The sequence below is a fragment of the Hydra viridissima genome, unplaced genomic scaffold (assembly GCF_058129835.1).
Source record: "Hydra viridissima isolate aposymbiotic clone 2 unplaced genomic scaffold, HvirCarnegie_v1 scaffold_12, whole genome shotgun sequence".
Taxonomy (NCBI): Eukaryota; Metazoa; Cnidaria; class Hydrozoa; order Anthoathecata; family Hydridae; genus Hydra; species Hydra viridissima.
Genome location: NW_028324311.1, coordinates 949,879 through 961,528, shown reverse-complemented (window position 1 = coordinate 961,528; position 11,650 = coordinate 949,879). Strand labels below are relative to the sequence as shown.

General features: G+C 33.8%; 3 protein-coding genes across 3 annotated transcripts; all 3 read right to left on the bottom strand.

Annotated features, from left to right (window-relative positions):
• LOC149880642 (uncharacterized) lies at window positions 1-687 on the bottom strand. The gene is made up of 2 exons (XM_090069225.1): window positions 348-687; window positions 1-179 (listed from the first exon to the last, which is right to left on the bottom strand). The coding sequence occupies exons 1-2, from the start codon at window positions 685-687 to the stop codon at window positions 1-3; spliced, it is 519 nt and encodes a 172-aa protein (XP_089925351.1).
• Window positions 688-2,395: 1,708 nt separating this feature from the next.
• Window positions 2,396-2,941, bottom strand: LOC149880641 (uncharacterized). The gene has a single exon (XM_090069223.1). It carries the CDS (start codon window positions 2,939-2,941, stop codon window positions 2,396-2,398), a length of 546 nt encoding a protein of 181 aa, XP_089925349.1.
• Window positions 2,942-3,829: 888 nt separating this feature from the next.
• LOC149880640 (uncharacterized) lies at window positions 3,830-8,782 on the bottom strand. Its single transcript, XM_090069221.1, has 3 exons — window positions 8,578-8,782; window positions 5,198-6,034; window positions 3,830-5,122 (listed from the first exon to the last, which is right to left on the bottom strand). The coding sequence occupies exons 1-3, from the start codon at window positions 8,780-8,782 to the stop codon at window positions 4,728-4,730; spliced, it is 1,437 nt and encodes a 478-aa protein (XP_089925347.1). The 3' UTR covers window positions 3,830-4,727.
• Between the last annotated feature and the right edge of the window lie 2,868 nt (window positions 8,783-11,650).

Below are 11,650 nucleotides of genomic sequence, written 5' to 3'. Positions count from 1 at the left end.
TCAAAACACATTTCGTCCGTACATCAAGTGAAAAGGATGAAGCGCTTCTTCATTATCATCTTCGCTCATGTAGACAAGTGGTCTACTCTTAATTACAGATTCGATATCGCATAAAACTGTTTGCAGTTCTTCATAAGTGACGAGGGAATTTCCCATAACCTTTAGTTGTGGTATCTTAACTGAATGTACCAATCTTTCATAAAATCCTTCTCACTAAGGGAAAGCGGGTAGTATGAATTTTTTATTAATCTTATTATTTAAATAAAACTTCTTTACTTCAATAGATTTAAATATCTTAAAATTATCATTAGTGATGCTATGAGGTATGCCCCTGCGTGCAATAAAACGTTTGAGTGTTCGGAGGAAAGCAGGGATCTTCATATCAGGAGTTAATTCCAGATGAGCAGCACGACTAGACGCACAGTTCAAAATCAAAGCGTAAACCTTAGATACAGCATCAGTTTTTAAATACCTTTTTACATAAAAGGGCCCAGCAAAATCTACACCAACAGCTTGACACGAAAACATAGAAACATTTACACAATAATCAGGTAAGTCAGCAGATGGGGAAGGTAGCATTGTTCTTCCACTGATCTTCTTACAGATAACGCACTTACGCAGAACATTCTTGGCAGTTTTTCTTCCTTTTACAATCCAAAACCTTGCTCTAACATGACTTAATGCCATTTCATTGCCATGATGGATGACACACTCAAGGACGTCACGAATAATTTACACCGTAAAATAGCCATGTGTTCCATCACGTAAACTAATCGAATATTTTTCATTATAACTTAGTATCGAATTTCCAAATCGTCCTTTTAATCGCTGTATGTTTTGTTCGTCAGAAAACAACTTCAGGGATGAACTTGGCTTCTTTTAATTATCTTGATTTCGTAAAGAAAACTGTTTAACTAATAACCATTAAATTAAATGACACATCATATTCATCAAGTGTGAACATGTTTTTTTAAATTATTCCATTGTTCTTCTTCATTGTTTTTGTCAAATTACTTGCAAATCTATTCACACAGCCAGTAACCATTATAAGCCTGTTCAATGTGCTATACTTTTTAATGTCTATCAGAACATCAATAATACCACTACTCGCAGCCTCAACCATATTTGCACTACTCTCATTTATCCTATCTACACCCTTCGACTCAATCAACTATTCTCACCATAAAACAATCCTACTTCAACCTCCTGCATACATAAAAATTTTGGTCCAGATAACCAACTACTACTCATCTGCTTAAAACAAAACTTAAGTTGGAATATCTGCTGGATTCTCCAATTCTGCTACATGCCTCCGTTTTTTCCACTCAAACTCTTTCCTAATCACAACTACACGATTTTCCGCCCAAGGTTTCCAAGTTTTCTCCTTCGCTTTAATCCAATGTCTACTAATAATTACTCGATTTTCTATTAATCGTTTCACTTCTCCTATTATTTGCTCAACAGCAAACCACCCAACAGACAACCAACCTAGGAACAGACAACTCTTTCAACGTTTTGGCTGCCAAAAAAATACTCTCACAGCAACACTCGCCTTAACTCTTAGATAAACAACTGCACAATAAACCTCTCTTCAGCTGTCACAAAATCCATGTAACTCTGCCGAAATTATTCTCTCCTCTACTCTAACAAACGCAAATCTCTTTACTCTTAAAACACTCAGCTCTTCAACATTTCTCAACAATTCTTTCCACTTAAACTCAATCTCTCCACTCACGCTCGCATCCCACTCTGTTTTATCTCTACGCAAAAAATTGTTTTTAGTCTAGCTGTTATAGGCGAAACAACCCCAAATGGATCGTATATTGATGCCGAAAAATTTAAGATATTCCTTTTTGTTGTTTTAAGTTCACATGACGTTTTTATAAATTCATGAAATCGGAAAACAAATTCGTCATTTTTTCGATTCCCATTCAATTCCTAAAACACTCTTATACTCATGATCACTTTTACCCAATTCTGTTTCTAAGGAAGTACTGTCATCAAGATTGAACTTTTTATTCCTTATTTTTTATTATTTTTTCATTAAAACCAAAATAATTTCGTAATTCTTGGCTGTTTGTTTTTCTCTTCAGCCTTCGTTACACTTTCCATTCCAGATGTGACATCATCAAAGTATAAATCTTCAACGAACCTTTTTACAAACTTACCATTAGATTTTTCATATTTTTTAATGTGATGTCTTATTGTTCCATTTAATAAAAAGGCGCTACTAGTCAGACCGAAGACTACTCTTAAAAACCTATAAACAATCTATCTGAGTCCTGTTCTGCGTCAACATTTTTATACCAGAGAAATCTTAAATAATCTTTATGTTCACTAGAAATTTCTACGTTTAAGAAAGCTTGTTTAATATCTGCTAATATGACAATATAATTTAATCGGAATTGCAATAACAGATCAAATAATTTTGGTGATAGATTTGCCCTGAATAAAGACAACCATTCAAGGACAATCCATCGTTAGAAGCGGAAGCATCAAGTACTGCTCTTATCTTAGTGGTTTCCTTATCTTTTCTTACGACTGGCCTGTGTGCTAAATAGTGTGTTTTTCCTAATTTCTTAGCGATTTCATTGTCAGGAACTCTTTCAATAATTTTATTCCTGTCGTATTCTTTAAAAATAGCGTCATAATCACTTAACAAATTCTTATCACTCAATTGCCTCTTTAACCTATTCAGTCTAATCTCACAAATTTTATAGTTATCTGGTAAACAATCGTGATCTGGTTTAAAAGGAAGCTTAGTTACGTATCTCTCACCGTTATGCATAATATCATTTTCGAATTTATGCATAACACACTCGTCAGTAGATTCCATTTTCTCCACACTCCAAAATATTTGTAAAGCGCTTCTCAGTTCATCTATCTCACTGCGCAAATCTTCCACACTCCCTATTAAATTAGCATCAACGCGTAAGTTCATGATTACTTTCACGTTAAAATTTTTTACAGAAGGCATTAAGTCACTTAATACCCATCCCAGAACAGGACAGCCTTCAATCCCTCTGATAACTTTACCTGTCTAAAATTTATGATACAAATCACAGCCTACCAATAAGTCAATAGGAAAATCTTTAGAACCATCATCATAATCAGCTAGGATTAACTTTGAAATATGCGGGTAATTTTTACACGCTCGAGATATCTCTTGCCTCTGCATAGGGCTAAAAATAACTGGTACACACAGAGCCTCGACATACACATACGAATTAGCATTTCTATGTTTTACCTTAAGTTGAACAACATCGAGCTTTTTAACTCTGGAATTATTAAATTGACCGAATGCTTGTATTATTATAGCTTCTTTCCTTTTTGTTTTTAATTTCAACCTTTCGCATACATCTTTGGTAACATAAGACCTCTGACTACCGCTATCAAATAATATTGTGAATATTCCACCCTCACTGTCTGAATTAAAAAACTTAGCCTTTGCTGTCTGTTGTAAAATGCTATCAGATACACCTACAAGAGTTGAGCTAGTTGGGGTTTGCTTTTTATCGCAAATAGAAATGTTTCCCGTTGCATTGAAAACATGAATACTTAGAATGACAAAACTTTGAGATGGTCTAATTTTAAACAGATAAAACATCTCTTTTGCTTTTTTAGAATTTCAATTCTTGAATCTAAATTCGTTATCTTTAAACAGTGAGGAGGCTCATGGTTTTCTGAACAATACACACATCGTAAAATTCTTTGTTCTGGTGCTCTTCTATTTTGTGTATGAAAAGCTGAGGTTGACAAGTTAGTTTTGTTTCTATAATTATGAGAATAACTTTGCTGTGCATTTTTGTTTAAGGAATCGTATTTCGTATTTTTATTTTCATTTTTATCAGAACTCGATTTTAAAACATATTTGGCACAACACTCCTTAGCTAGTAATTCTCCATTGTAATATTTTAAAAGTCTATCTAAAGTCCACAACTCTCCGGCAAATTTTCTAGAAATTAAAATTAAAAGTTCATCAGGCAGTTTCTCCTACAGGATAGGAATTAACAAACAGCCGTAAGATGTTGTCTCTATTTTTAGGGATCTAAGATTATGTACACAGCTCTCTATATCATTGTGCGCCTTTTACATATCACTTAGGTATGCATGTTTCACAAAGCCAAGCCTTGCATTTTGAATTTTCACATTGATACCATTCCATGTATTGACTTGTTGAAGCTTCGCCTAAAACTTTACGGCACTTTTTACATTTCACTTGGTTTGTAGCAGTTATTGTTGTTTGAGCTGCTGTTGTTGCTTGATTTACTTGCAGCTCGTCATTAAAGCTTAGCTTACGTTTTTTTTTAGCTTGCTTTGCTGCTCTCAGCATCTTTCAATCTTTCGAGTATTTCAGGTTTACTTAGACACTCCCCATCGAACCTTGGTACATCTACATTTTTTCGTTTTTTTGTGTCAACGTGTTGGATACGAAACATTTGTTGCAAAGCTGCTTCAAGCGATTGGGCCGATTGCAATTGTTTTTCAACCTCTTTTTGAATTTCCTTTTGAATAGCCGGAGTTACTAGACTATTGAAGGTTGTTTGCAGGCGAGTTGGCTTTGGAGGTGACTTTGAAGCTGATGCTATGCAACACATGCTGATGCTAGATGTTGTTGATATAGATTCAGGTAGCAGTGGCTGAGATGGTGTAGCTCCTGGTGCTAGTAGTGGTTGTGGTACTTTCATAGATTCTGGTGGTTGAGATGATGAAGGCTCAGGTTGAGATTACGGTGTTTCAAACGTATTAGCAATTTGCAATTTTGACTGATCGATTTTACTGATGTCGAGTGGAAACAAGCCAGTATTCTGAAATCCACTAACTATTTGGGTGCGTGTAAAAACTTCGCCAGAGCTAAAAAGTTTTGCTTGCAGTTGGCTAAAACATTCTTTTGATAAGTTACTGAACTTTGTCTCTGCATAAAACTGTTGAAGTAATTTGCGCCAAACTCTTTTAAAACGGTCTTTATTGACATGACAATAAACACCGACATCTAGTGGCTGCAGAATGTGTGACGAATGAGCTGGTAAGCAAATTAACAAGATATTGTTTTTGATACAAATAAGTACGACCCGATAGGTGACATGTGTCACATGTCCATCTACGACTAAAATATGAATGCCTATAATTGGATAACTATAATTAGATTTATTTAATTAAGTAATTAATTGGTTAAAGTAAAGATTAAACTAGTTACCTGGAATTTTTTTAATGGCAGGAACATACACGCCAGTGAGCCAATTCATAAATTGCTTATCTTCCATCCATCCGGATGGAGATATGGCGTAAACGGCATCGTCTGGACCACTTAAGCACCAATTTCTGTACAGGCGTTTTTTTGATTTAGAAATAATATATGGAACAAGACGATTACCAGCAGCATTGATGCAATTTCCAACTGTGTATTGGATTTTTTCATTGTTGCCAACCAATTTCAATGGTCGTTTTGCACCACGCCGGCAAACTATATGTTGCTTGCCTTGATCACCAAAAAATCCAATTTCATCAAAATTCCACAAATGACATGAAGTACTTTCATTGATTCCTGCTTCGTTGAATTCTTTTTGCAGTGTGCTGAAATACTTTGCAATTATTTCTTGTGTGCAAGAAGCGGCTCTGAAGGATGAAATATTGCCTATGGCCCTGATGCTTAACTTATGACTCCACCGGTTTATGAAAAGCTTATACCAATCTCTCCCTGGTGTACCATTAGGAAACAAATGAGATTGACATTGGTGTTGCAAATAGTCGGTAACAAGTGTGACGACGTCATTGTAAGTTCTACCAAAGCCCCAATCCGATAATTTGATTAAGATATCTACCAAAGTTGATTCAAGTTGTTGCGACAATCTCGTGTTTGAACCACTCCCAATTGTTTCACCTATGCCGTGGACACGCCTGTGAAGAGTTGCTACTGGTATGCTGAATGATTGAGCAGTTTTGTTAAGTGAAAACTCACCGCTTTGTACTTTAGCCACTGAAAGCGCATGTGTATGGCTTCGGTGTATGGTTTTTCTTTTTTCTTTGAGAGCAACTTGTTTCGAGGCATATTTTATATTAGAATAGATTTAACACGAATTGATTTAAAATTTATACAAAAAATTCATAGACATTAATTGGTCACTTGAGATTGAACTAATAAAAGCCGCATTTAACAAGTGAGCAATTAGCGTATTTCATACAACCCCACATGTCTCCGTTTTCGTTTTTTACTCATAACTTTTTTCCGTGAATAGCAAACTTAATTTTGAAAAAAGATTCTTGACCAGCGTAAAAAGTTCTACCAGTAAACTTATTAAGTTCACTAGTATCAAATTTAATTTCCGAGAGTTTTATGTCCATTTTTCAAAAAAAGATAAAAATCATCTTCATGCATTCGAAAACTTAGCAAATTATCAAAAAAACTTTTTTTTTTAAATTAAAATTTGATGTCGTCTTCATTCAGAAAAAAACCCTCTACAACATGATCAAAAAATATTTGCAAAAAGTTTATTCAATAATTAATTAAGAACAAAAGAGTATAGTCATAATTATTTCATTCTACCCTCTATTTCATTCTACCCTGTTTTACTATATAAATTTAAATCATTTTTGAAAAGATTTCGCATTATCAAATGACTTATAAAGTAGCTTGGTGAATGAAGGACTAAGTTGGCGAATGAAGGACGAAAGAATTGAATGAAATCAGATCTTGATAAAAAAGTATGTTAAAGCTTTTTTATATTTAGCTAAACTTTTTTTAGTCATTTAAAATTTATCCTTACAGGTCTATTTTATCATTCACAGACTTTGTTTACACGAAAAAAGTTTCCGAGTTTACAAATGTTTATCTTGAAAAAATGATAAAATCTGTTCGTGCGGACAACTAATTTTCTTTATCTTGGTGTAATTTGTTTAGTAATTTGTCAAAACATGAAGTAGTTACTTTATCATGAACAGTCTTATTAAACAAATGGTATAAAAGTTTAAACTAATACAAAAAGTTAAACTGTAATAAGTTGCACGTCCACTCTTATACGTCCATGCTTTAATTCCTTCCTTAATTGCCTTTTTAAATTACGTCTTTATATCCATTTACGGAAGAATGACAAGAATTGTGTGGTTTAAAGATATTCGGTCTGACAATAAAATCAGTTGAACACACTGTTAAAGTTAGAACTTTTCTCTGTGATGCTCCAGCAAGATCATTTTTAAAATGGACTGTTGTTTATACTGGATATTATTCTTGTGAAAGGGTGCATTATCAAAGGCTCTTGGGAAGGAAGAGTAGTAATGATGTTTAAAATAGTTTAATGAAGAACAAGAATTTCGCAAGCGGACAGATTACGATTTTAGTTGCCAGTCGTATAGGTAACATCAAAAATATAGTCTCCTCTTATAGCTACTGGTATTATATATGTTTCCGGATTTCTGCTTTGACTATATGCAAAAGACCAACTAATAATTCAAAGAAATTTTGAACTACTTCCGTAAAGGGCCTATGGCTAGGTTATTACAAGCACATATTTTAGAGATTTCTGAGAAACTAATCGAATTTAGAAATTAAATTGTTCGCTGATGATAAATTTCAACATGGGTAGACAGAGAGGCGGATAGAGAAATTTTAAAGAAACCCACCTTTATATTATAAATGTATAATTGGTAAGTGTCTTCTAACGCTGCTTTCCAAAAAAACGATGATTTTCTTGACCTATTATTGCTTCATTAATTTTCTCTTTTTAGCGGCTGTCCGAAAGACATATCCAAAGGATTTATTCAGGGTGTGTTAAAAAACTCACCAGCATCACGAAAATATTGATAAAATTTTATAATCATGTACTCTTTTTTTGTGGATGCTGTGAAGTATTTTTCTATAGTAAATCATGTCTCTTTTTTCAGTTATTGCATTTGGATAGTTTATATATTCACACCTTTCTATTTTCTGTCACCACCTTCCAGTCTCCTTCTAATACAATATAAATATATATATTTATGTTGGCAGGAGACTGAAAGGTAATATATATATATATACACACACAACTTTTTAAGCCGTCATTAATACGTGTTAAATAAGATAATATTAAGACGTTTTAGTTAAGACGACTTACTGTGTTTCATTTGAAACCAGTTTCAGACAACTATAAGACGTCTGAAATAAGGCAACTTTAAGACGTTTAAAAAAAGACGACTTACTATGTTTCACTTGAGACCAGTTTAAGCCGTCTTTAATACGTGTTAAATAAAACAACTTTAAGACGTTTTAAATAAGACAACTTACTGTGTTTCATTTGAGACCAGTTTAAGCCGTCTTTAATACGTGTTAAATAAGACAACTTTAAGACGTTTTAAATAAGACGACTTACTGTTTCATTTGAGACCAGTTTAAGACATTTTTAGACCAATTTCAAGACGTCTTCAATTTGTCTTTAAGACGACTTGTTGTTGGGTGGGATGTCACTTCGTAACTAGTGACTAGACAATATTTGAAATGATTTTAAACGTTTTCATCCGTTAACCATGCATATTTCCTGGATCTCTTAGCCCGTTTAAAGGAATTATTGGAACGCCGTCACAGTAACACAGTCTTAACACACAAACTGAACTCAAGTTCTATTGCTCCAATATGAAGCCAACGGATGATAAACGATCGTTTAATACCGCAGCATGACTTTAAGTGACTTTCTTTTTTCTCCAGGTTTCTCACTCGAACTTTAACAAAATACATCTTTTGCTGCTTTCCTTCTGAAGTTTGCAGTGATAAACGACAACATATTTTGATACGTACTTTTTCAAATGTTGACATATTTCGATTGTCACTCGTGGCTAATTGGTGAGTTGATAACACGTCTGGCTTTAGATCAGATAGGCTAATGTTCAACTCCTCTGTTTGTCACTTTTCATTTTCACTCTTAGAAATATTTTAAAAAGAGCGCTTTCTTTTGCCAAGAAGTTGTGCGTGTTCGTTGAAACGAGAGAGGTAGGGACTGCGCACCCTCTCCTCGTCTATGAGATCTGAAAAACAGCCGAATACAACGATAAGAATGCTGCGTTAGTTTCAACACTGCTTACAACAAAATGTATTAAAGTTTCATTTCATTTAAAATAAGCTTTTAGGTCATTATAAAAAAGGATTTGTAGTAAGTTTGATTTTCTATTTAAAACATTTCAAAATGCATAATCCGTGTTTCAACAAAAAGCCAAATCCGCACAAATCACTGTTAAAATGTTTATGAAGTTTATATCACTTCGTAACCAGTGATTAAACTTCAGATACATTAGTAAAGATGGGCCCATCTGAAATGATTATAAAGGTGTCATTTTCATTTTCATCCGTTAACCATGTCATTTTCATTTGTCATTTTCATCCGTTAACCATGCTTTATTTCCTGGATCACTTTGCCCGTTTAAAAGATTTATTGGAACGCCGTCAGAGTGAAATCAATTTTTATTACTCCGATAAGAAGTCAAAGTGAGATAACAGATCATTTTAAACCGTAGCACGCTAGTATACTTTTTATGGACGTTTTTTTTTCATTTCCTTCTTACTCCAAGTGAAAACTCGATTTTTAACAAAATGCTTCTCTTTGTTGTTTTCCATCTGAAGTTTGCGGTGATAAACGACAACATATTTTGAAACGAGCTTTAACAAATATTGACGTATTTCGATTGTCACTCATGGCTACGTGGTGAGTTGGTAGCGCGTCTGACTATAGATCCGAACCGTGCATGTTCAAGTCACCTCGTAGTCATTTTTCAATTTCACTCTTATAAAAAAATTTAAAAAGATCGTTTTCTCTCTAACCAACAAGTTGTGTATGTCTGTTAAAACGAGAGAGGTAGGGATTGCACAACTCTCTCTTTGCTTATAAGAGCTGCAAAACAACCGAATAAAACAATTAAAATGCTGTTTTGTTTGAAACGTTGATGAAAGTAAGTTTGTGACTTCTTATTAGTATCATATGCCCGCGGTACTTAATTTGCATACCCGCGGTACATATTTTGCATGCGCCACATCGCCATATGCACTTAAACGCATTGCTTATGGTCATGAATGCACATAACGACGGTGATCAGCTGTTGGATGCACGCATTAAGCTTTTGTTTTTGTCATTTCAAAATCGCACCACCATCGTGTTATTCTAATGGAACGTTAAAATGCACAAGACTCGCTTGATTTGTCCCGTTATCTGACAATATTTGCGTTGGTATTTTCCTGTTCTTACTTACCGTTTCAAAAAACAGCTCGTAGGAGTGAGCGCAATACATATTCTATACTCGTCGAGTACTATTGCTCTTGATGTTATCGATGTTTACTAACACGTGCATCTTTTATTTTGTTTCTACTATGAGCTGCATGAAGCGTTCCAGCAATATTCTCACCATTTCTTGTAATAGCACGCAGTGCTTATTTTAAGCGAAAAGCTGAAAGAGCCCCTTTAAGAGTTGGCATGGGTGACGTTTTCGTAGTTAATATTTGTTGCGTTTAGGGTCTATCTGACATGATTTTTCTCATTTTTCTATGAACCAACTTCGTTCTGATCGTTCTGATTTTTTTATACTGATAACGCGTTTGCTTTAAAGTTATTAAAGTCATTTTCGGACTTTTCTCTCTGAGAATTACGAATGCTTTCTATTTCGCTCGCTTTTTGTTCATCAGCTGTTAGTTAGCGTTCCATAAGAAGATTATTAGTACACTGTCAATAGACTTGATGCTTCTCCTTACTACAATATTCCACTGCTTTTGCTAGTATTTTTTTATTCAATTCTCTTTTGTATCTTGAAGAGAAATCTTAATACTCTGTAAACTTTCGCACACATGCTGTAAACATTTTTGAAAGGACAGTTGTTTTGGGTTATTTGAATGCGATTGATCTCCTTGGTAAATTTTTCTCAATTTAACATTTTTACTCACTGGATAAAGAATGCAGTTTTTGGCATGATAATTGTTGTTTGCATTTTTTATTGATTTTTTAAATAAATTGTGTGGTGGGAGTTTTTAAAAGGATTTTATTTAAGTAATAATCAAACCTGTCATATATGGTTTTCTCACGTGATACTAGTGCTTTGTGACTGATTAGCTACAATATACATAACTTCTTTCTGCTTTAAAAACAAGTATTTACTTAGACATAAACGTTCGCCAATAACAATGTTTGGTTTAATGTTATTTTGTTGGGTTAGAATCTTAGGAGTAATTTTAATTTAAAAGGTGTAATTCAAAATGCGCTCTTGTGTATTAATTAAGCAATAAAATGGATGAAACAACCTGTTTTGAATATTTCATTATATTTCGTTATTGGAAATTATATTAACTTTGGGATGGCATTATTTTAAATTGCACTATAACCTGCAATATATTTATAGGTACATTGTTAACGTTTCATTTTATTTTTCAATCAGCATCTCTTTAAGGAAATATCAACATTCTTGTTAAATATGCAATACTCTTTATTGACAACGCACCAAAAAAACTTTTTATTTAAACAACATTGATGCTGCAATCGAAGCAACACTGGTTGTTGGCAAGTCTCAAAAGTCAGCTGATGAAAAACTTGGAGTTGCTCGTAAATTTCTGCAACTGAAATAAAAAATCCAGAAAAGCAAATTTTAATATGGTTTTTAGAATTGCTATCTGAAAGTGAAGAAGATACACTGGTAAAATACTTGAAAT

Coding starts and splice junctions, on each gene's coding strand:
- LOC149880642 (XM_090069225.1), bottom strand. CDS start 687: ATGGCATTAAGTCATGTTAGAGCAAGGTTTTGGATTGTAAAAGGAAGA. Junction 180..347: donor TTTCCTCCGAACACTCAAAC/GTTTTATTGCAC, acceptor TGGTACATTCAG/TTAAGATACCACAACTAAAG.
- LOC149880641 (XM_090069223.1), bottom strand. CDS start 2,941: ATGAACTTACGCGTTGATGCTAATTTAATAGGGAGTGTGGAAGATTTG.
- LOC149880640 (XM_090069221.1), bottom strand. CDS start 8,782: ATGTCAACATTTGAAAAAGTACGTATCAAAATATGTTGTCGTTTATCA. Junction 6,035..8,577: donor AGCAATAGAACTTGAGTTCA/GTTTGTGTGTTA, acceptor CCTCGAAACAAG/TTGCTCTCAAAGAAAAAAGA. Junction 5,123..5,197: donor TGCCATTAAAAAAATTCCAG/GTAACTAGTTTA, acceptor ATCCAATTATAG/GCATTCATATTTTAGTCGTA.